Source organism: Dipodomys ordii, unplaced genomic scaffold (genome assembly GCF_000151885.1).
Source record: "Dipodomys ordii isolate 6190 unplaced genomic scaffold, Dord_2.0 Scaffold87, whole genome shotgun sequence".
Taxonomy (NCBI): Eukaryota; Metazoa; Chordata; class Mammalia; order Rodentia; family Heteromyidae; genus Dipodomys; species Dipodomys ordii.
This window is the reverse complement of record NW_012267303.1, coordinates 4,145,144-4,167,173: the sequence shown is the minus strand read 5'-3', so window position 1 is coordinate 4,167,173 and position 22,030 is coordinate 4,145,144. Positions and strand designations below refer to the sequence as shown.

General features: G+C 41.3%; 1 protein-coding gene across 1 annotated transcript in view; it reads right to left on the bottom strand.

The window, feature by feature from the left end:
* Positions 1–22,030, bottom strand: part of Efcab6 (EF-hand calcium binding domain 6) — a 181,939-nt gene that overhangs the window by 125,239 nt on the left and 34,670 nt on the right. The window contains exons 6-7 of the mRNA XM_013025738.1: positions 17,312–17,424; positions 8,341–8,465 (exon numbers count right to left, since the gene is read on the bottom strand). Of these exons, the coding sequence (XP_012881192.1) occupies positions 8,341–8,465; positions 17,312–17,424 (238 nt within the window). The remainder of the gene's footprint in view (positions 1–8,340; positions 8,466–17,311; positions 17,425–22,030) is intronic.

Genomic DNA, 22,030 nt, shown 5'->3' with positions numbered 1-22,030 from the left:
CTGCAATGCAGGACATTTCCTGAAATGAAGGAAGAATTGAGTGTGTATATCAAAAGAACACACAGAATTCCAGGAAATCTGGCCAAAATGCTCTACACCAGAGCATAGCTTAGTATGGATTTTTTTTAACTTCAAAAATCAAGAAAAAGTATTTTAGGCAGGTGTCAGTGGCTCACACCTGTAATCCTAGATACTCAGGAGGCTGAGACCTGCGGATAGTGGTTCATAGCAGCCTGGGTAGCAAAGTCCAGGAGATTCTCATCTCTACTAATCTTCAAAAAAAAGCCATAAGTGGAGCTGTGGCTCCAGTGGTACTGTTAGCCTGACCTCCACCATCTTAGGAGCCATTTCGTCATCTTAGGCTTTGTGGTAAAGAATGGCCTTTCCCGGAAAACAGGTGGCACCAGCTTCTCCCCAACAACAGATGTTGCAGGCAGCTGTAATCTCAAATGGCAGCCCCTCCCCTAGTACCATTTCCCTCTCCTTTGCTTGTATAGCTACAACTTCACGTGCCAAGCCCTTCCACGATGCAGTGTCCGGCCCTCGAGTCCCACTTGAACCTACCCTTACAAAAGTCGTGCTTGGGACTCCGCCCCGCTGCTACTCTACCTGCGAGGTAGCTGTCAGGTTACTGGCATAACATTCCTTTCCCTTTGTATGTGACATGTGTCTGAGTGATCTTCCTTGGGGAAGCCTTTCAGGTACAGTGCTAGCTTTGAGCAAAAAGGTCAGAGACAGAGCCCAGGCCCCTGAGTTCAAGCCCCAGGAGACCAGCACCAAAATAAATAAATACACACACACACACACACACACACACACACACACACACACACACACATATTAGGCATCCAGGGACAAAAGGAAAATCAGCTATAGGGAACTATCAGTCTGGCCTCAGGTCAGGAGTTTCAAAAGGAAGATACAAAGGGAGTAAAACATGAGCCTTGTTTTTTTTTTTTTTTTTTGGTCAGTTATAGGGCTTGAACTCTGGGCCTGGGCGCTGTCCCTCAGCTCTTCAGCTCAAGGCGAGCGCTCTACCACTTGAGCCTCAGCGCCACTTCCACATGAGCTTTTCTTAAGGAAATTACTTGACAAGAAAATCCATCGAACCAAAAAATAAATCACAATAAGGAACTGTGATGGAGACACACCATGGTAAACCCCGACCTACGGAGAAACCTACATGATACTCATGGCAAGGCAAGGTGGCACAGGGAACAAATGCCATAAACTGAGCGTGAGAGGCAGGAAGTGCTGCAGGGCAGGGAGGGGAGAAGCACCCGTCCACCATTCTGCTTCCAGGGCAGGGCACAGCCCTGGCTGGCTGTGAAAGAAACTCGATTTATAAACAGACTCAGTTCTCCGGGGCTTTTGTTGAGCTAGGAGAATTCGTTTTTATTTCCTCCCACCTTTTTTTTTTTTTGGTGCTGGTACTAGGGTTGAACAACTCCAGACCAGAGTACTGCCTCTGAACTTTTGTGCTCGTGAGTGCTCTCCCACTTGAGACACAGCTCCACTTCCATTGGTAGTTAATTGGAAATGATAGTCTCAGGGATTTTCCTGCCTGGGCAAGCTTTGAACTTAGATCCTCCTGAGTAGCTAGGATTACAGGCATGAGCCATTGATGCCTGATTTTCTTATGTTTTTATTAGCATCCATGAGTTATACCAGAGTGTGTGATATGTCCATCTATACATACAAAGTACCTTGCTCAAACTTACCCCCTTTGCTGTTCTCCTTCACCCCCTGCCCTGTCCCAAACTCATCTCAATTACATTTTCTGTTCCATTCTCACACATGTCCTCCCTTCCCCCACCCCACCCCAGATTCATGCTCCTCCTGCTCCAATACCCAGAGCCTGTGTTACATTCCCGCCATTCAGTGTGTGCTGATTGTTCAAAGGGGTTTCACCTGGTATTTCCCATGTGCATTTACATCCAGGATTTCAACCAGATCAACCCCTGCTTGCTCTCACCTTTCTCATCCTGTTAGTCAACACTTTTCAGTGAGTTTTGCTTGGCTGTCTTCATTCCTAGATGCAGGTATTTCAGAATTGTTCACCTTCTAGCATTGTTTTCCTCTCTCCAGTTCCACATATATATAGACACATATATGCATATGTGTCTGTATATATGTGTCTTTACATATGTGTGTTTGTGATCCTATGTGTGTTTACATATATATTCATCTTTTACGTCTAGTATCTACATATGAGAGAAAGCATGCAATCCTTTCCCTTCTGAACCTGGCTGACTTCCCTTAACAATCTCTGGTCCCATCCATTTCCCTGTAAATGGTATCCTTTCATTCTTTCTATCTGAATAACGCTCCCTTGCGTGCTTGTACCATATTCTCTCCATTCTTCATCTAGGGTATCTGGCTGTTCCCACACTTGGCTGCTGTAAATGGGGACGCAGTGAACATGGCTGCCCCAGTGCCCCAGCTGCATCTTGAATGATGTTCCTTTGGATAGATGAGCGTGGTGCTGCTGGAAGGTGTGGCATTTGTCTAAAGAGCTTCTGTAGAGACTTCTATAGCCGTTGCGCTAGTTTACAGTGCGCAGCTTCCTTTGTCTCTGTAACCTGCTAGGTTTTTGTTTTGTTTTGTTTTGTTTTCTGGTGAAGGCCATTCTGACTGCTGGAGATGAAATCCCAACATCATTTTGATATGCATTTCCTTTCAAACTTGCAATTTTTGAGCATTTCTTCAAGTATTTACTGATCATTTGTATGTCTTCATTTGAGAAGTATCTGTTCAGAAAGTTACTGCTTATACTGATATGTTCTAAAGTTGTTCCCTATTATTTTTTTCCAAAGATGTAGGCCTTACGTTAAGATCTTTGGTCAACAGACCTGACTAGCACAGGGGAAGTAGGGGACCTGAGTTCAGTCTCCCATGTGTGGATATACAGTCTTTCTGGCACCATTTGTCTAAAGGCCGTCTTTTTTCCAATGTACATTCTGGGCACCTTTGTAAAAAATCAGATGCATGAAGCCTCATGGATTTATTTCTGCATCTTCTATTTTGTATCCTTGGTTTTCATGTCTCTTTTTGTGTTATTACCATATGGCTCTAATTACTATGGCTCTGAAGTATAATTTAGAGACTGGTATTGTATTTTGATAGTGCCAACATTGCTTTTATTTTTTTTCCTCAAGATTGCAATTTGTGTTTCCAGGTGAAGTTTAGAACTGACTTTTCTATTTCTGTGAAGAATGACATTGGGAATTTGATGGAGATTGCATTGAATTTGTAGGCTGCTTTCCATATTATAGCCATTTAAGTTTTTTTGTGAGTAGAACTGTTCTCGTTTCTTCACCAGCTTGCTTTTTGTATGCTGATTGTTTTTATCTGGCTACCAGGTCAAAGTTGTTTAGCAGATCTAGAAGTCTGAGGTGAGATCTTTAGTATATTTAGGTATTTAGCTATCAGCTCATAGCATCTGCAGAGAGGGGTCCTTTGACTTCTTTATTATTTGGATTAGAAAAGATAATTTTTGTTATTATTGTTATTTTTTGTTATAATTGTTGTACAGGGGTTACCATTTCATAAGACTACATTTATTTTTTTGGACAGTGTCAACCCCTTCCTTTGCTTTCCCCCAGGTATCCCGTCCCATCCTGCCCACAAGTTACAAATGCAAGCTACTGGCATTTTCCACATAATGTACAGTCAATAACATAATTGGATTTTTTGTGTATGGGGGAGGGAAGGTAATGGGGCTTGAACTCAGGGCTTGGGTGCTGTCTCTGGGCTTTTTTTCCCCAGGGCTAGAACACTACCACTTCCTGTTTTCTGAGTGGTTAATAGGAGAGAAGAGTCTCATGGACTTTCCTGCCCAGGCTGCTTCGAACTGTGATCCTCAGATCTCAGCCTCCTGAGTAGCTAGGATTATAGATTATATGTGAGCCACCAGCGCCTAGTTTGATTGGACACTTTTTAAAAAATTCTTTCTGTTGCCTATTACCCTGATTTGGAATCGCAGTACTATATTAAATTAGATAGAATGGAGAGGAAATGACTTCACTTTTCCTCCATTTAGTTAGTTTGTCATATATTGGCTTTATTATGTTTAGGTACATACCTTCTGCTTTTAGTTTATTCAAAGTTTTTTTTATGATGAACAGATGCTAACTAGTTAGAGGCTTTTTCTGCATCAATAGAGATGATCACATGATACTTTTATCTTTGATTCAGTTAATGCACTGTATCATGTTTCTTGATTTATGTACGTTGAACTAATCTTACATACGTGGAATGAAACCAATACAATCATGGTGTTATTATCTTGTGGTGTGTTGTTAAATTCAGTTTGAACAAATCTCACTGAGAATTTCTGTATCAATTTTCATCAAAAAGATTGGCCTATAATTCTCTTTTTTGTTGTGTACTTGTCTAGTTTTGGAATCAGTATAATCTTGGCTTCACAAAATTAGTTTGGAAGTGTTCCTTTCCTTTCTATTTCACAGAAAATTTGAGGAATGTTAGTGTTCCAATTTTCTTTAAAGGTCTGGTGGAATTTAGCCAGTGAATCCATCAGGTTCTGGGTCTTTCTTTGTTTTGAGGCTCTTTATTTATTACTCCTTCAAACTCATTACTTCTTGTAGACCTATTTTGGTGACTTATACCCTCAATTTTGATCAAATAAATCTTAGAAATATATCCATTTCTTCTGCATGTCCCAGCTAATTTGAATACAGGCTTTCAAAGTATCCCCAGGCAATCTCTGGTTTTGGTGGTATTTGTTTTGAAAGCTCGGTTCTCATCTCTGCGTTTACTTCTTTAAGGCTTTTACCTCCCCCTCTGAGCTAAGGGTTCATCAGTTTCCGTCGTCTTTTCAAAGAACCAACTTTTCATTGCATTGTATAGGGGTTTATTTTTGTTCCAATTTAATTTATTTCTTCCCTAATCATTATTACTTCTTTCTAGCTACTAATTTTGAGTTTAGCTAGTTCTTGTTTTTTTCTTTCCTAGGAGCCTGAGACACATCAGGATATTTATTTGAGATTGCTATCCATCTAGAAGATCTATATCATCTAGATCTAGATATATATGCTCATAGCACTGCCATTGCTGTGTCCCAAAGTACTGATGGGCTGTGTCTCATTCTGGGAACTTTGGGGATTTCTCCCGTATTTCTTCAATGACTTACTAATCATTCAACAAATTGTTGTTCAATACCCATGTATTTGAATATTTTCTGAAGTCTCTTTTGCTGAATTCTACTTTTGTACTTTTATAGTCTGATAGAATGAAGAAAGTTGTTCAGTGCTTCATGCACTGAACTATGATCTGTTTTGGAGAACATTTAATGGCTCTGTTGCAGGAAACTTTGTAGATGTGTGACAAGTCCATGTGGTCTATTAGCATTATTTCATTGTGAGGTTTCCTTGCTTATTTTTTTTTCCTTTCTCTTGGTAGCAGTGGGGTGTTGAAGCTTCCCACTATAACTGTGTTGGGTGTGGAGGGTCCTTATGTACTTTTAAAGTCCACTAGTGTTTGTTTAATAAAGTTGAGTGCACTGATATCAGTGCAGAGATGTTAGCCATTGTTATTTCCCTCTGATGGATTGTTCCATTTATTAATATGAAGTGACTTTCTTTTTCTCTTCTGACTTTGGTCTGAAGTCTACTTTCTCAAGTAACAATATTTACTTCTGTTTGCTTCCAGGGTCCATTTGCTTGTTAGATCTTTATGCACCCTTTTATCCTATGCCAATGAACTTTAGTGTAGGGTACAAATGATTGGGCCATGCTTTTTAATTCAGCTTGCCTTCAGAGAATTGAGACCAGTGTTATTTTTGAGAGCTACGTTGTAATTTTTGCCATTTTGTTGTTTTATACTGTTTGATTCTTTCCTACTCTTCATTTGCTTAGCTCATTGGGTGGGATTTAATTTCCCTCCATTGTCATGGTTATGTTTAGCTTCCTCTTCCATGTGTACAATTCCTTTCAGTAACTTCTGCAGTGATGGTTTATTGGTTGTAAATTATGTTAGTTTTTGTGGATCACTTACCAATCAGCTATAAATGACAGCTTTGTGGTGTTAGTAGCTAAGATACTGGAGCTGTGTGGTGTAGCTTGTTTAGACTTGGCTCTCGGATTTACTGTCATGTCACCTAACCTCTCCCTGCCTCACCTTGCCTCCTCCATCTCTAACCCCTTTAGGCCTCAGTTCCCTCACCTTAAGACTGAGATAACAGCACCTAACTGGTGGAGCTGTGTGGAGATGGACAGAACACCCATAAGACACTGAGACTACTACCCGGTTATGGGAAGCCCATCAAAGGGCTAGCTAGGATGGTGACCAAGTTAAGGAAACATAAACTACATATGTTTTAATTTCTAGGAAGAACACACCACACTGTTCTCTTTTTTTAAAAAATGGGATCCCACTGTGTAGCTCAGGTTGACCTTGAATTCATGATCCTCCTGCCTCAGTCTTCCCAATGCTGGAATTATAGCTGTGAGCCACCACATGTCTAGATGATTATAAAATTGTTTCTATCCTCGCATACCCACTGATGCAGCCACTCTTTTTTACATAAATGAAAGGTCTAGAATGATGTTCACCAAATGTTGCCTTTGATGTTGCTGACTGGTAGACTGCGAGTAATTTATTACTTCTTTGTACTTTTCAGAATTGCTTATATATAGTCATGTTTTTATGATAGCCATTCTGTTACTAACAAAGTACAGAAATTACCCAAAGATATTAAAGTGCTCTTTTCTCTAAGACTCTTGTTAACACTGGTTTTGTTAGATTTTCTCGTATTTTTCTATTGGAAAGTTAATCTTGATAATTTAGGAACAATTATTATTTGCCAGTGCATGTTGTACATATTTTGCCACGTTTGTTATATTTTTATCATATTTTGTACAGTTTTGCTGTATAAAATCTTTTTCATGTTCATGTACTCAAATGTTGTCTTTTTTAATGAATTTTGGCCTTCATCTTTTAAAACTATTTCAAATTTCAACATCAAAATACTTGTCACCTGGGATGGGATATGAACTCAACAGCAGAAGGACTTGCTCCTCATGGTCCAATGACTAACATCACATACACACTGTTCATTCTAGATTAAAATAGATGATGAATATAGAATTTATTTATTTATTTTTTGTGGAGAGAGAAAAGTTGTAAGCCTCCCCAGAAAGTCTGGCTATTGAATTGTCTCCAAGTAATTACTGAGTAACTCATACCTGCCCTCCATACTTTACTGAAAGGGCTCATATCATAGGCTAAATTCACACATATCAACAACTAATCCATTAGTCAACTTTCCTTTTCTTCTCTCTTTCTCCTCCTTCCTTCCTTCTCTTCTTTCCTACTTCCCTTCCTTTTTCCTTCCTTCTCTTTCTCTCTCTTTCTTTCTCTCTTTCTCTCTTTCCTTTCTTTCTTTCTGTCCTTTCTTTCTTTCTTTCTTTCTTTCTTTCTGTCCTTTCTTTCTGTCCTTTCTTTCTTCCTTCCTTCCTTCCTTCTTACTTACTTGCTTGTTTTTTTCTTTCTGGTGTGCACCACCTTGCTCAGCTATTGGAGATGGGTCTCATGAAGTCTTTTTCCCAGGTTTGTTTCTAACTGTGATCCTCTGAATTTCTGCTTCTCAAGTAGCTATGAGTGCATGTGGGAGCCACCACACTAGGCTCTACTATCCCTGCAGATCAATATGTGTATGTATTTCTATACCAGTGGCACATCTTAGCATACCTTTCCAAAATGCTTTACTTGTAGGAGGGTTGGCCTTTTATTATATACATACACACACACACACCATATATATGGTACATACCATATATGTGGTACATATCATATATATGATGTATATATACATTATATATGTTCACACATATACCATATATTGTATATGTGCCATATATATACCATATACATACAACATATACACATATACCATATATACATATATATTTATATATATAGTGTGTATGTGTGTGTGTGTGTGTGTGTATGTGTGTATGTATGTACTCAGCTGTAGTAGGATATGGAATTTTCCAATCTAATAATTAGGGAAGACCTCTTCATTTCTTCATGTTTCCTTTTGTGTTACTAACCAAGTCCCAGGATTTCTTTGAGTTTTTTTATACTTATAAGCATGCACATGGAAGCAGCATGGAGGTTTCCTTAGAAATGACTTTCCCCTCCTATCTCCACTGTGAACACACACGGTTGCTAGGAGATGGAGGCGGCCTGCAGTGTGAGGATTTGTGGGTAGGATCAAAACACATTTTAGAAATAGTGTCAGGACGTGATGGATTCCATGTTGTCTACTCTGCTAAACTCACACTGCAGATGACTATGCCTTTAGGAAGATATTCTTACCTCTTGGCTAAGGATATTTTGAATGTCACTCAAGGAGCAATTTTTCCACATTTCTTCAGATAACTCAGAATCGAGGATTAGTTCACTCTTGGAACTTCTGGTTGAGTGACTCTCCCTTGGGATCTCTGGGAAAACAAAGTAACTCTAGTTGATCTACACTGTTAAAGGTACCTTTAAATATCTACCCCTTAACTGCCACTGAGTGGATTTAAATAGTCCCTCCCCTTAACCACCACTGGGTATGTTTAAATATGTTCTCTCTACAACCATCAGAAACCAGAGAAAGGATGAACCATCTAATAATTTGTATTGAGATACAATTTATTTGTATAAATATTGAAGAAAAAACAGAATTAATCTTCAGCAGATAAACCCTTGATAGAATGAAATGTACATGAAATAGAAAAATAAAGCTAGTAGAAGAAAATTACAGTTAAAATAGTAGAAAATTAAAGTGACTATTGATATAGTACATAATCTTAGCATGAATTTTCCAAGGAAAACATTAAATCCACAAGTTATTTAACTAATGGTTAGATCCAATAAGAATATCACAAATAGCTGAAAGAAAAATGAGTGGGGAAAACTATTGTTTTAATGTTAATTTTTAAAATATATTAGTGACCCTTATGAACCAATGAGATGGATATAAATATCTTGTAGAATATCTACATTAGAAACTGGTGACTGAGGCTGGGCACCGGTGGCTCACGACTATAATCCTGAGATCTGAGTATCACAGTTCAAAGCCAGCCCAGGCAGGAAAGTCCATGAGACTCTTATCTCCAATGAACCACCAGAAAACTGGAAGTGGCACTGTGGCTCAAGTGGTAGAGTACTTGCCTTGAGCTAAAGAGTGCAGGGACAGCACCCAGGCCCAGAGTTCAAGTCCCACAACTGACAAAAATACAAACAGTTAGTACATTTTCTACATACATGTCATATGGATTGAGATTAAAGAGAAAGCTGACTACCAGTTCTGGCTTTATATAAACACTGGTGTGTGAATCCTCACATGGTCTTCTAGCACTGCATGCTAGAACATGGAACAACTGGCTCACACAGCAAATGAAAATGGACATTGACATTTCTGCACTGTTCATAAGAGAAAAAACTTGAAACATTTTGAATACCAAGTAATGGAGAATGAATCTTATAACTCAGAGGATTACCCAATTTATGAAGTGGTGCATGGACATCAAAAACAAAGACATGTGTGTAAACAATTGCTTCATGATTGTAAACATGATGTGATTTATTTTTATTTTTTTGTCAGTCGTGGGGCTTGAACTCTGGGCCTGGGCGCTGTCCCTCAGCCCTTCAGCTCAATGTGAGCGCTCTACCACTTGAGAGACACAGCGCCACTTCCAGTTTTCTGAGCAGTTTATTGGAGATAAGAGTCTCACAGACTTTTCCTGCCCAGGCTGGCTTTGAACTGTGATCCTCAGATCTCAGCCTCCTGAATAGCTAGGACAGGCATTAGCCACCAGCGCCCAGCTTCATGATATAATTTAATGTTCATTTTTGACACTGATGTTTTAAGTCTTCCTATCTCCTTACCCATCTATCTATGTAAGAACCAGGAAACATGATTCCAGGAGGGCAACACACACAGCAGGAAGTGGCAGGACTCTGGAGGTAGCTTTCAAGGGATTGTCATTTTATGTTTTTATGTTTCCCAGCTTTTGTCAAATAAGCATGCATTACATTTTAAGAGAAGAGCGTAAGATAAATCTAAAGTATAGCCATTTTCTTTTTCAAAGTTGACTGCAAAGAATCACAAATGGTTTCCCAGATTTATTTCCTAAAATGTCTGCAAATAAGCCTCAGCGAAATGAAGCACACTTAATTCAGCTGCAGCTCACAAACTGCCAGTCATCTGGTATCTCATTTCCTATCTCCAAAAGAAAAAAAAACCAAACCAAACAAAAGCAAGTCTCCCTTAGTGGCCCCTCTGGGCTACATAATAAAACATAACACCATCCTCTCAGGCTCCGTGTGGAATGTTCCAGCCTTGGGTGCTTGGAACAAGAGAACTAGGAATGGACAGAGCCAGGCTCTGACCTGGTCAAGCTAGCCCTGGGCTCTGCGCCAGCTTTCTGGTACTGCATCCTATTCTCTGTGTGTGCTGGAATTCTAAGACAGAAACATACACATGTGCACACGCACACACACACATGTGCGCATGCATGCGTACATGCACAGTACCCTAAGGCAGCTGGGCTCTGGGAGATGGAGATGTGGGCATCCACTGGAAACCTGCTGTCTGGAACCTTGAATGGGGTTAGGATCTAGTTTTGTATCCTCTGTGACTCCCTCTCAACAAGGTTTGTGCAATTCCCACTACCTCGGCCTTCCTTTCTTTGAAAGGAGCCCTCCACCCCCGCCCCTTCCCCTCTGCCTAATTATTTTTGGTGCTCAGCATGGAACTCAGGGACTTGCCCATGGAAGTCAAGTGCCCCACCACCGAGCCAAATGTCACAAGTCTCTCTCAAAAGGACTCTTGCTGATTCCAAGGACACAGAAGAAACACAAAGCCAGGACCATCCAAAATGCAGCTAACAGGAGATTCACCCAAGAAATTTCTTATGTACCAAAATAGTGCCTATGATGTCCTGGCTTCACAAGGATGCAAGTGCAGTGGAAACAGAAATACACAAACTTAATAGGAAATATTGTTCTATATTTAGAAAAGTCAAAGATAACAAGTTGCTCCAACTACAGACAGCCTTACAGAGTAAGAATATCACTGGCTCTGTAAACAGCTCTGAGTTCTTCAAGACATTTTTTTAAAAATTTACATACAGCAGGGAAATGCTATCATTCATCATTTATGGTGGGAGTTCATAACTAGAGATGGATGTAAAGAACTATGTGGTATTGTGCTTAACCATGAAAGTAAAGCATTTGAAATAAATGCAAATAGGTGAAGTACATTTTGTGATTTTTCTACTCAAGTATATTTTCCAAAAATGCTACAGACATCATAGAGACAACAAAGAATATGAAGACACTGGGTACTGCTCTACAAGAATTGGAGGTGACGTGCCTCCACTACTGTATGGGTGCCCCAAGGCCTTTCCCAAAACGAGTTCCAAAGTCAGTGACAGACACAAGGGGGACACAGGACCAAGGGAGCATCCCTGAAGCTGGACAAGGCTACCTGCCTGTGACTACTGCCTCTGCCACTACCCAAGCCACACTCTCTGCTTCTGTCTCCTCACTGGCAAAATGACAGGGGAGAGAGCACCTGTGTGCACATGACCTGTCACAGGACTGGCCTGAGCCATCACGTGCACTCCCAGGAGCCATCACATGCACTCCCAGGAGCCATCACGTGCACTTGCCTGGCTCCTGGCAGACACTCAAGGATATCAGCTGTAGGTCCATGACTAAGAAATTTCTTTAGTAAAGGGACATCTGGTAGGACAGTAGCAACCCAAGTAAGAAAAACTCAGAAACTAGATGGTAGAACTCAAGAAAAGAAAAAAAAAACATTCACACTATAAAGTACAGTGCTATTCACTATAGTCATTATAAAACTTTCCAGCCACATGCCAAAAACATACTGATAGGAGATGGCAGGTGTGTGAGTTAACTTGACCTGGGTAAGCACTTCAGTGTACATGTGTATCAAAACATCAGAGTATAGACCTCAAACACAGAGTTGATGATACATCAGCAAAGCTGGAAATGAATCATTCTAGATATGAAGACTAAACAAAAAGAAGCACAAGAATAAACAAATACAACAGAAATAGAAGATGAAGTCAGAATTATATCAAGTAAGAAGGGAGAGAGGAAGAAAGGAAGACCTAGAGGAAATGGGACATGCCAAGAGCCCCAGCTGCTGGTTCCTTAATCTAGAATGTCCACAAAAGAACTTTGCTGCTGACTGAAGGATTTGAAGCCAATGACAAAAGTTATAGAGTTGGTATTCAACGGGAAAAGAAGGTTGTGTATGACATTTTCCAAGCAGATCTCCAGGACTTGGGGGAGGCAGACAGGTAGGGGAAAAGGCCCCTGCTGTGGAATGAGCCAGGAAGGAGGCAGCAACAGGAAGTTAAGAGAGTGTGGCATCTGGGATGCAGAGGAGAAGCCTGCTGAGAGGTCTTACACCTGATCAAATCAAAGAAGCCTTTTGTTGTAAGAGGCACTGTTACTTTATGTGTTATAAACAAAGAAAGCTAGCTGCCAGTGGTAGATACAATGTGTGTGGCTTGGGGGTGGGGGAGGGTTGTGTTAAACTGAAACTCTATTAGGTATACACTAAGAAGAACATGAAAGAGAAAATTATAGAAATTACAGTTGTATTATAGAGGTTGCCCTCTTATAGCACCTAATAAGCAAAAGAGGAAAATACGAAACAAAACAAAATAGCAAAATAATGCTTAATATGAGCAGCCAGAGTCTTTGCTTCCAATGATAGCAGATGAGCTCTTATTAAAACAAAATCCTTGGCAGATAACAATTATAAAATACAAACAACCACATCTGAAGGCCCTGACGGGAGCTGAGAGCAGACCCCAGTGGAAGTACACACTGATACTGTGACTCATACTCAATCCCCTATTACCTGGCTTTGTGCGGAGGGGCGGCTTCAGCCAGAGAGATGCTAGGTGGCTAACCCTGGGCTATAACTCTGGGTCAAGACTATGTCTTGAGCTGGGAAAGAGGGATGGAAACCATCAAAGACAGGCATGAAGAGGGGCTCAGAAATCCAGGGATAAACTGCCCAAATCTCTTGCTAACCTCTGAAGTCCAATGCATAGCAGGAGCAGGCTGTCCAGTAATGAGACAAGAACAACCCAGACATCAGCCACCACCCTGCATCAGGGCGACATTTAGAGTATGAGTGGTCAAGGAAACTGGCTTCTAGAACAAAAACTCAAATTCTGCAAAGGAGCATGAAATAATCCATCATCTTTATCACACAAAATTTACAACTGCCAGGCTAAATTCCCAAACTACTAGAACAGCAAACTGTGATCAATATCCAAGAAAAATAAGCCAAAATCAATGAAAAAATGAACCCCTGCAATGAGTTGGAATTAGCAGACGAATATTTTCCGAGTATTTTAATATTCCTTAAAATTTAAAATAAGTGTTTGAGAATATGTACTCATAATGAATGAAGATGGGAAATCCCAACTGAACACCAGAACCCATCTCCATGTATTGTGAGTTTACTGTGACTGTAAAAGCCCCATGTGGAACAGCAACATGGCAGGGACAAGACTGGGGACATGCTGTGGTCAAGTCCTTACACCTCCCAGACTACCTACAAGTAGCTGCTGAGAAATCAAAGATGCAGAGCATAAATGTAGAACAAACACAAAAACATCTGAGAACAAAACATGTCAGTAGAGATATAAGATGGAATAGGAAATGCTCAATTTACCCAAATTTCTTTAAATGAATGCATGCTGTACAGGACACAAAGGGAGGGACTGAGAACGAAAAGGAGGAGGAGAAGGAAAAGGAGGAGGAGGAGGAAGGAGGAGGAGGAACAGAAGGCAAAGCTTCGGCTTTGCAGGAATATGTAAGCCAAGATTAAAAACAATGACAGGATATCTTATAAGTACATGAATACAGGAAAATAAGAGCTCAAGATGATGAGGTGATAAAACAATAAAACTAGATGAAAAACAAGAGTGGAGCTAAGCAAACATTATGGAACTAACAAGCCAATTAGAAGCAGCACCAAGGAAGGGAGCAGACCTTGGTGGGAGCTGAGTGACATGTAGAAAAGGCACTGTGAATGCAGAGGGAAAGGACAGGGGGACAAAGCACTTGCAGGGAATACATAGCTACAGGAAACAAAAGGAGTCCAACATGGGGACTATTTCTACCTGGAAAATGAGAGCTGGAGGTATGGTTGGTGTGTGGCTCATGTGATTGAGTACCTGCCTAGCAAGCACAAGGCCTTAGTGTGCTAGTTGAAACCCTAGTGCCACACAATAAAAAAAAAATGCAAATTGAATGATTTATTCAAAGATATATAATGTTACTTTAAAAAAAAACCTTTAGAGTGAATTGAATTTTCAAATTAAAAATATATTTACTGTATTTGGAGAAGTGCTAGGCTAGGTTACTAAAATCCAGTGATTAAAACATCTATTAAAAATGGAAGAAAACACTGCAGATGGTGTTTGTGAATTGGCAGAATTAAAGTTGCAAAACTGTGTATATTACCAAAGTGATCTAAAGGTTCAATGCAATGATATTCTTCACATATACAGAAGAATCAATTCTAAAATTCATATGGAGGCATAAAAGACCCCAAATAGTCCAAACAAAGCTGACCAGAAAGAGCAATGCTGGAGGTATCACAAGACCCAATTTCCAGTTATATTACAAGGTGGTTTGGGAGGGTGATGGGGACTGAGATTGATTGGAATACATTGTGGAAATCTCACACTGAACAATTTTGGTATAGTGTATGCTACAAAAAATTAAAAAAAGAAAACAGCATCTTAGCCATTCTGATAAAGATCTACCCATTCAGCCTCTGAATCAACAGTCCTTTAGAAGGTAATCCTAAGAAAAGTAAGGAAACCCATCCACACTTGCCCAGTACTACTCACAGAAGCTATGTTCGTAAGACTAGACTTGAACCCAGGGATGGTGACACAAACCTGTCATCCTAGCACAGGGGAGTCCCAGGCAGGAGCCCAGCCTGGGCTACAGAGAACTTATCTCAAAAACAAACCCTGGAAACAGCCCTGAAAACCGTTTGATGGAAAAGGGGAAGAGGGTAAACCAAGAGAACAAGAACAAATTGTCACCTTAGTTAACAGATGAATATCTTAAAAATACATTGAGAAAAAGAAGATTAAAAAATATGGTATTGTATGTTTGCACCATGATTTCATTTAATTGGAACTCTAGTGATATAGAGATTAACATAAGCTGTGAGTTGTATAGACAGAAACGAGACAGCAGCTGTCTGACAAAGAAATCTTTTGGTGGTGGAAATGGTTTTATTTTACCTGTGGTGTTTATTACATGGTTGCTGCATTGATCAGAATTGATCAAACTGTAAAAACACTATACTACAGAGCAATAGTAACAAAAACAGCATGGTACTGGCACAAAAGCAGACACACAGGCTAGTAGAACAGTAGGCCTACAAGTGGACCCACATAGCTACAGTGTCCTGACTTTCAACAGAGGTGGCACAGAGCCACTTGGAGAGATGGCTTCTTGGACAAATGGTGGAGGGAAACTGAGTTTCCACTTGTAGCAGACTGAAACTAGACTCTGAGCAAAAAAAAAAAAAAAAAACACTTGAAATGGATTTTTTAAAAACCTAAATGTAAAGAGGTAAAAATAAAAAACTTTAAGCAACTTTCTTACTACAACTCTGACAACTCAGGAAGTATGAAACTTCATCAAACTAAAATGCTCCTGGACAGCAAAGTAAACAGAATAAGGAGGCAGTCTACAAAATGGACTGGAAGAAAGAAGGAAAGAAGGAAAGGAAGAGAGGAACAGAGGAAGGGAGGAAGGGAGGAAGGAAGAGAGACATGAAAGTAGAAGAGATAGTAAACTGCCCGTTCTAGACAGTAGACTATCTAGGTGGTAGTATATCTAAGTGACAGGAGACTAGGTGATAGCAGAGTATCTAGGTGATGGCAGAGTATCTAGGTGATAGGAGACCATTTGGGAGGAGGAAAGGGGTTAGGAGATGGGAGATAAATGGGATAACAATGATCAAACATGCATGAAAATGTAATTATGAAACTATTTTGAACAATTAATGTACACTAATAAAAATGAACAGAAAAAATTAACAAAGCGCTTTAGGCTGCCAGGAAGAGAAAGTTAAACTCTAAGTGGACCTTGGACCTATCCACAGCTGTACTCCCTCCAGCAGGCCAGGAGTGAAAGTCCACAGCATTCTGAAAGGGCAAGTGTGCTGCAGACCAATGTCCGGCCCAGGTAGGGCCACCGTTTTCTTGTTACAATGCAATTTCTATTCTGATTCTCTCGTGTGCGAGTAATTCTTACATAAAATCTACATGAACTCATTTTTTGCAAGTGCATTTCTGTCTCTCTGTCTCTCCTTTCCATTTATATGCAGGGGAAGATGCCAAGAATAAGGCTGGCAGTGGTTATTTCTGGGTAGTGGGACTGGTTTGATGGTTTATTTCGATCTCTTGCTCATCCCCATTAGTAGCAGCCTCACAGCCTGCTTGGAACAAGACGAGATGATAAAGAGCAAGTCTAGCCTAGTGCCTGATGGGGCGGCTTTACAGAGTCCTGCAGTCTGCTACAAGCAATCTGTGTGAGCAAAACCAGGCTGAACCTGAGCATCTGTCATTGTTCAGCCTACAAACCACAGAAGGGCTCCATAAGTATTCACTGAACTAAGTTGCATCGGACAAGTATCAAGTGCTGACTATGCCAGTCCCGGGAGAGAATGCCCTGGGCAGGGAGCCCCATGCTAAGCCCACTCACAGCAGGAAAAGACAAAGGTGGGGCGTTGTCTCAAGACAACAGGGACCCCTGCTCCCTCTAGCTACTCTAGAGCCAGATAGCTCTGCACATGGTCAGGACAAACTGAGCAGAAAGAAGAGTCTCCATCTCAGGAGTCCAGGCTTGGCTTTCCACAGCTAATTGTCAATTACTCAACACTGGGACCTTTTACAATGAGACTTTTTCCCACTACAAGAATATGTTCTTTCTCAAACTGTTTCAAAATAGGTACCAGAAAGAAGAAGGTCAAGACATCTCCCTTAATGATACTCTGCGAGAGCTGGGGGTGGCCCCTGTGGGAAGCCGCCCTGCCAAGCAGCCCTCTGGAGCTTGTGGCTGTGCAGTGGCGCCCATACCCTTTTCTGTTGTTCTCTGCTTGTATTATTCTTATAAATAATGACAGCATGGCCATTTTCCATATTTGGAAGCACTGCCTGAGAGGAAGAAAAGGCCCTTGTCATCTTTAGCTGTATACTTTTTAAACCCTTACCTTGATTCCCTAGAAGATATCGAGCATTCAGGTCATTGCTGATGTTGAGGTTCTTCAAGAATACACTGTAATCCACTGCAGTCTCTTGATCAAGGCTGTAGTGTTTGGAAAACCTGAAATACAAATTAGACATCCGGTCACATCAAGTCTGAAATGAAGCAAGCTTGAACTGTCTTTTATCCTAGGAGTGGCACTGATTTTAATGCTTGTTTCTAGCAGACAGCTGGAATTAAAAAAAAAAAAAGAACCCACTTGGAAGGAGACCACTTCCTCTGTCCGAAGATGGATATGGAGGGGCCTTGCCAACCTCAACCTACAGCACCTCCTCCTTGGGAGTGGGGCAGCCAGACCCTCAGGCCAGCATCTTCCTGTCATCAGTGGTGGGAGATGATCTGAGCAGGGAGGCAATCAATATAACATCTCCTGGTCAGGGAACCCAGGTCTGGAGGGCATAGGTGGCACCCATGATTGTTTTTTTGACCCCCTTCACTAGGGAGAAACTGAGGCACACAGCAAATGGCTGAGGAAGCGCAGCTTTTCTTGAAGCATTCAATAGTGAATTCAATAGTGAAGCATTCAATGAGAAGTTTAAAACACAAAAATCATTGGCTATCCCTAGAATATAGTGAAATGAATAGGAGGCTTGGATTTCTCATGTATTTTTCTATTATTCAAATCTGCTGCTTAATAAATGTTTTTTCTAGATAATTTCTAGGTTATTACATTTCTAAAAAAATCATGTTTTTTTAAATGTTTGGTTATATTATCTCCATATGTGTTAAGTTTCTATAATTATCTAATTTCATGCTTTCTAAAAATTTAGTAATGATTAAAGTATTTGTTTTTCTGTTTTCCAAATTTCACACAGAATGTCATAGATGAATTTCAGTGCCTACCTATTTTCCCGCTTTGATGACGCTTGTCTGTTGTTTTAAAAAGAAAAATTATCTGGAGCTGATGACAGCTGCTAGATGTTGGCAGAGAAAGTCCCTAACCAGCTCTATCCTTCCTCCTCAGCCTCCCTCCTGCAAACTGGACAACTCAGAGTTGGCCTCTAAGGGCCAGTCCTGGCCTCTTCCTGCAGGCAGGAATTCCTGGCAGAATCCAGCTATGCAGAAAGGGCAGGGCTACCTGCTGCTCAGGCAAACACAGTGTGCTGGTGAGAGGCTCCTTCCAGCCTTGAAAACATCTGGGAAAAATCCAACATTCCTCAAGTCTGGTCTTTCTCCAAGGATACTCTTTTCACCTGGTGTGGGTACATTCAGAGGGCTGTGACACAGTGGAGGAGCACAGGTAGCAAGGCCTGGGACAGTGTCCTGTGGAGGATGACTCTAAAATGAGCCTTAGCACCACACAGGAAGGCAGCTGCCCAGCACACCTATGCCAGAAAAGGTGGAGAGACACAATTATCAGAGCCATGGTCCCAGGAACTAGAATTCTGGGCAGGGAGGCACAGACTACAGGAAGCAGCAGGCAAGTGGGTCTCGCAGAAAGGTGGATTTAGAGAAGGGAGGACTCAGCTGGAAAACCTCTCTAGAATTTTGCATTTACCTGGAAGAGAGTCCATGGGTACTCACTGCTCAGGCTGCAGGCCGGCCTTCCATAGCTTGTTGGTTCATTTGTTTGGAAGGCTGCTCAAGCCAGGCACCAGTGGTTCATGCCTGTAATCCTAGCTACTCAGGAGGTGGAGATCTGAGGATCACAGTTTGAAGCCAGCCAGGGAAAGTCCATGAGACTCTTATCACCAGTAAACAACTCAGAAAAAGCTAGAAGTGATGCTGTGGCTCAAGTGGTAGAACGCGTGAACACAAAGAAGCTCAGAGTCAGTGCCCAGGCCCAGAGTTCAAGCCACAGGACAGGCAAAAAAAAAAAAAAGATTGCTCAAAAATTACAGAGATACAATACTTTATCCTGGGGGTAATGGAGGGTGTATGGGGTGAATTGAGATGGACTGAGGGAAGTCTTGGTCAAGTACAAAGCATGGAGGTGATCAAATCTGTACCTTCAAATTTGGTACGGGCTGAAAGGTGTTCAGCAGCTAAACTATGAAGGAACAAAGGGCATTGGGGAACCTTTATGACTGTGCCACACACTTGTGACTACTGATGGCACCATTATGACTTTCACACACTTGTGACTACTGATGGCATGCACTTGTGCCACACACCTTTGACCATTCATATATCACTATCCTTTGTGGTAGACTTCTCTAGTTCCTTCCTTCCTTCTTTCCTTCTTCCTCCCTCTCCTCCTCCTCTTCCTCGTTCCCTCCCCTCCTTCCTTGTTCTTCTTGTACTAGTCCTGAGCCAGAATTCAGGGCCTGGGCACTGTCCCTGACCTTTATAGCTCAAGGCTGGTGCTCTGCTACTTGAACCACAGTTCTACTTCTGGCTTTTTGGTTGTTTATTGGAGATAAGAGTCTCATGGACTTTTCTGCCCATGCTGGCTTCAAACTGTGATCCTTGATCTCAGCCTCCTCAGCAATGAGGATTCCAGCCTAAGTCACTGTGCCTGAGTCTCAGGCAGGGCCATCCAGGGAGCTTCCCAAGGCTCTAGGACTAGGGTACAGACTTGACTTCAAAGCCCATCCATTCCTATCCCACACCAAGGGCCTAACACAGATCTTAAATAGAAAGCCTTGAGATGAAAGGATTCATAAATGCTTTGTGTTTTTGTACTACAATTAACAAAGCAGAATTAATACTAAAGCAGCACACGCAGAAACAGCATATTCTGGAGCTTCAATAAAGAGCATATTAAACAACTGAAGAAATATTCTCCTTTTGATGCCCCGTGTGTCTGGTCTACGGGAGGCAATTGCAATTCTATTATGTGAAGTTTCTCAAGCCGTAGTATGAAAATGGCATTGTTTGGGGGTTTTAAAAAAATTGCGAATAAAAATTTGTGGAGTTCTTTATTATTCAACCCTTAAGAGATGGGGAAACAGTAACATTTTTTATAGATTTACTAGGTTGGAGACTGCAGTGCCAAACACAAGGTTTATTGTCAAATAAAACACTGCTTTGTTTTTTGATTGCCTGTTTTAGAAGAGTGCTGCCTCTGTTCTATAATTGCACGCACAAAATTATTTAATTTGTTTTGTTTGGATCTTATTCTGGACATTTTCCCAGCCGGAAAGGATGTAAAAATTAAAACATCTATTATGTCTTTTTTTATTCTGAGGTAGGTTTATAAAGAGGAAAAAAAAAGACAAAATGTTCAAAAGAGTGGGAACTGATGTTTTTTAAGCCTCCTTGCTGTTAGCCTGGGCAGTCCCTGTGCTATGGACACACCTTGTCTATTTCTGCTTTTTTTTTTGGGGGGGGGTCTAGTCATGGGGCCTGAACTCTGGGCCTGGAGGCTGTCCCTCAGCTCTTCAGCTCAAGGCTAGCACACTACCACTTGAGCCATAGCACCACTTCTGGCTTTTTCCCCCCTGCTTATGTGGTGCTGAGGAATCGAACCCAGGGCCTCATGCATGCAAGGCACGTGCTCTACCATTGAGCCACCTCCCCAGCCCTATCTCTGCTTTCTTCCACAGTTATCGTACTGTCTTCACTGTGTGTGTGTGTGTGTGTGTACATGCACGTGCATGCACACACATCCATACTAGAGCTTAAACTCAAGGCCTCATACTTTTGCTTAACTTTTCTTCTCTAGGCTGACACTCTACCACCTGAACCACATCTCCACTTCCATCTTTTTGCTTCTTAACTGGGACCCAGAGTCTCTCAGATTTGTTTGCCTGGGCTAGCTTGAGGCTGAGATCTAACGATCTTAGTTCTTAGATCTCAGCCTCCTGAGTAGGTAGGATTACAAGTATGAGCCACCAGTGCCTGGCTGGTTTTTCTACGGCTATCACATTAAATTCTCTCAAGCATAACAAATCATACTAAATAAAAGGTCTTATTATCTTTAAGTAGTTGTACAAAGGAAGTGCCATATAACAAAGCAAGTGATAGAGCATCACAGCCTTGAGTGGAAAAAGCCAAGTGAAAGTGAGAGGCCCTGAGTTCAAATTCCAGTAAGGAGGAGGGAGGGAGGAAGGGAGAAAGAGAGAGAGAGAGAGAGAGAAAGAGAGAGAGAGAAAGAGAATGTTATTTTCTATCCCCTGCCACACACACACACACACACACACACACACACACACACACAGAGCAACAATGGACTTGAAAAGAGAATAAAATTTCTGCCGTGACATCAGACAGGGGAGCCACAGCGGGCCCATGGATGAAGGAGTAAATCCTGGGTTGTCTGGTTCACCTCCAAACCTCAGGGTGAGTCAAGCAGACCTGTGAAATGGAAACGTGCAGCCGCCAAGCGTGATACCAATCAGGAAAGAAAGGCGACTAGTGAGGAGACGCTCAATAACCAATGTTCAGATCTGCTGGCCGTAACACCCAAAATAGACAAGGAGCCCAAGAAACCAATGAGGAAATGCTCAACATCCCAGGCCATAAAAAAATGCAAATCAAAACAACTCTGAGATTCCATCTCATCTCAGTTAGATTGGTCAACATTGTGAATTTGAACAACAAATGTTGGTGGGGATGTGGGGAAAAAGGAATCCCATTGCACTGTTGTTAGGAATGTAAACTAGTACAACCATTCTGGACAGCAGTCTGGAGGTTCCTCAGAAAACTAAACATAGATCTTCCCTACGACCCAGCCATACCACTTGTGGGCATCTACCCACAACATCACAAGCCTGGATACATC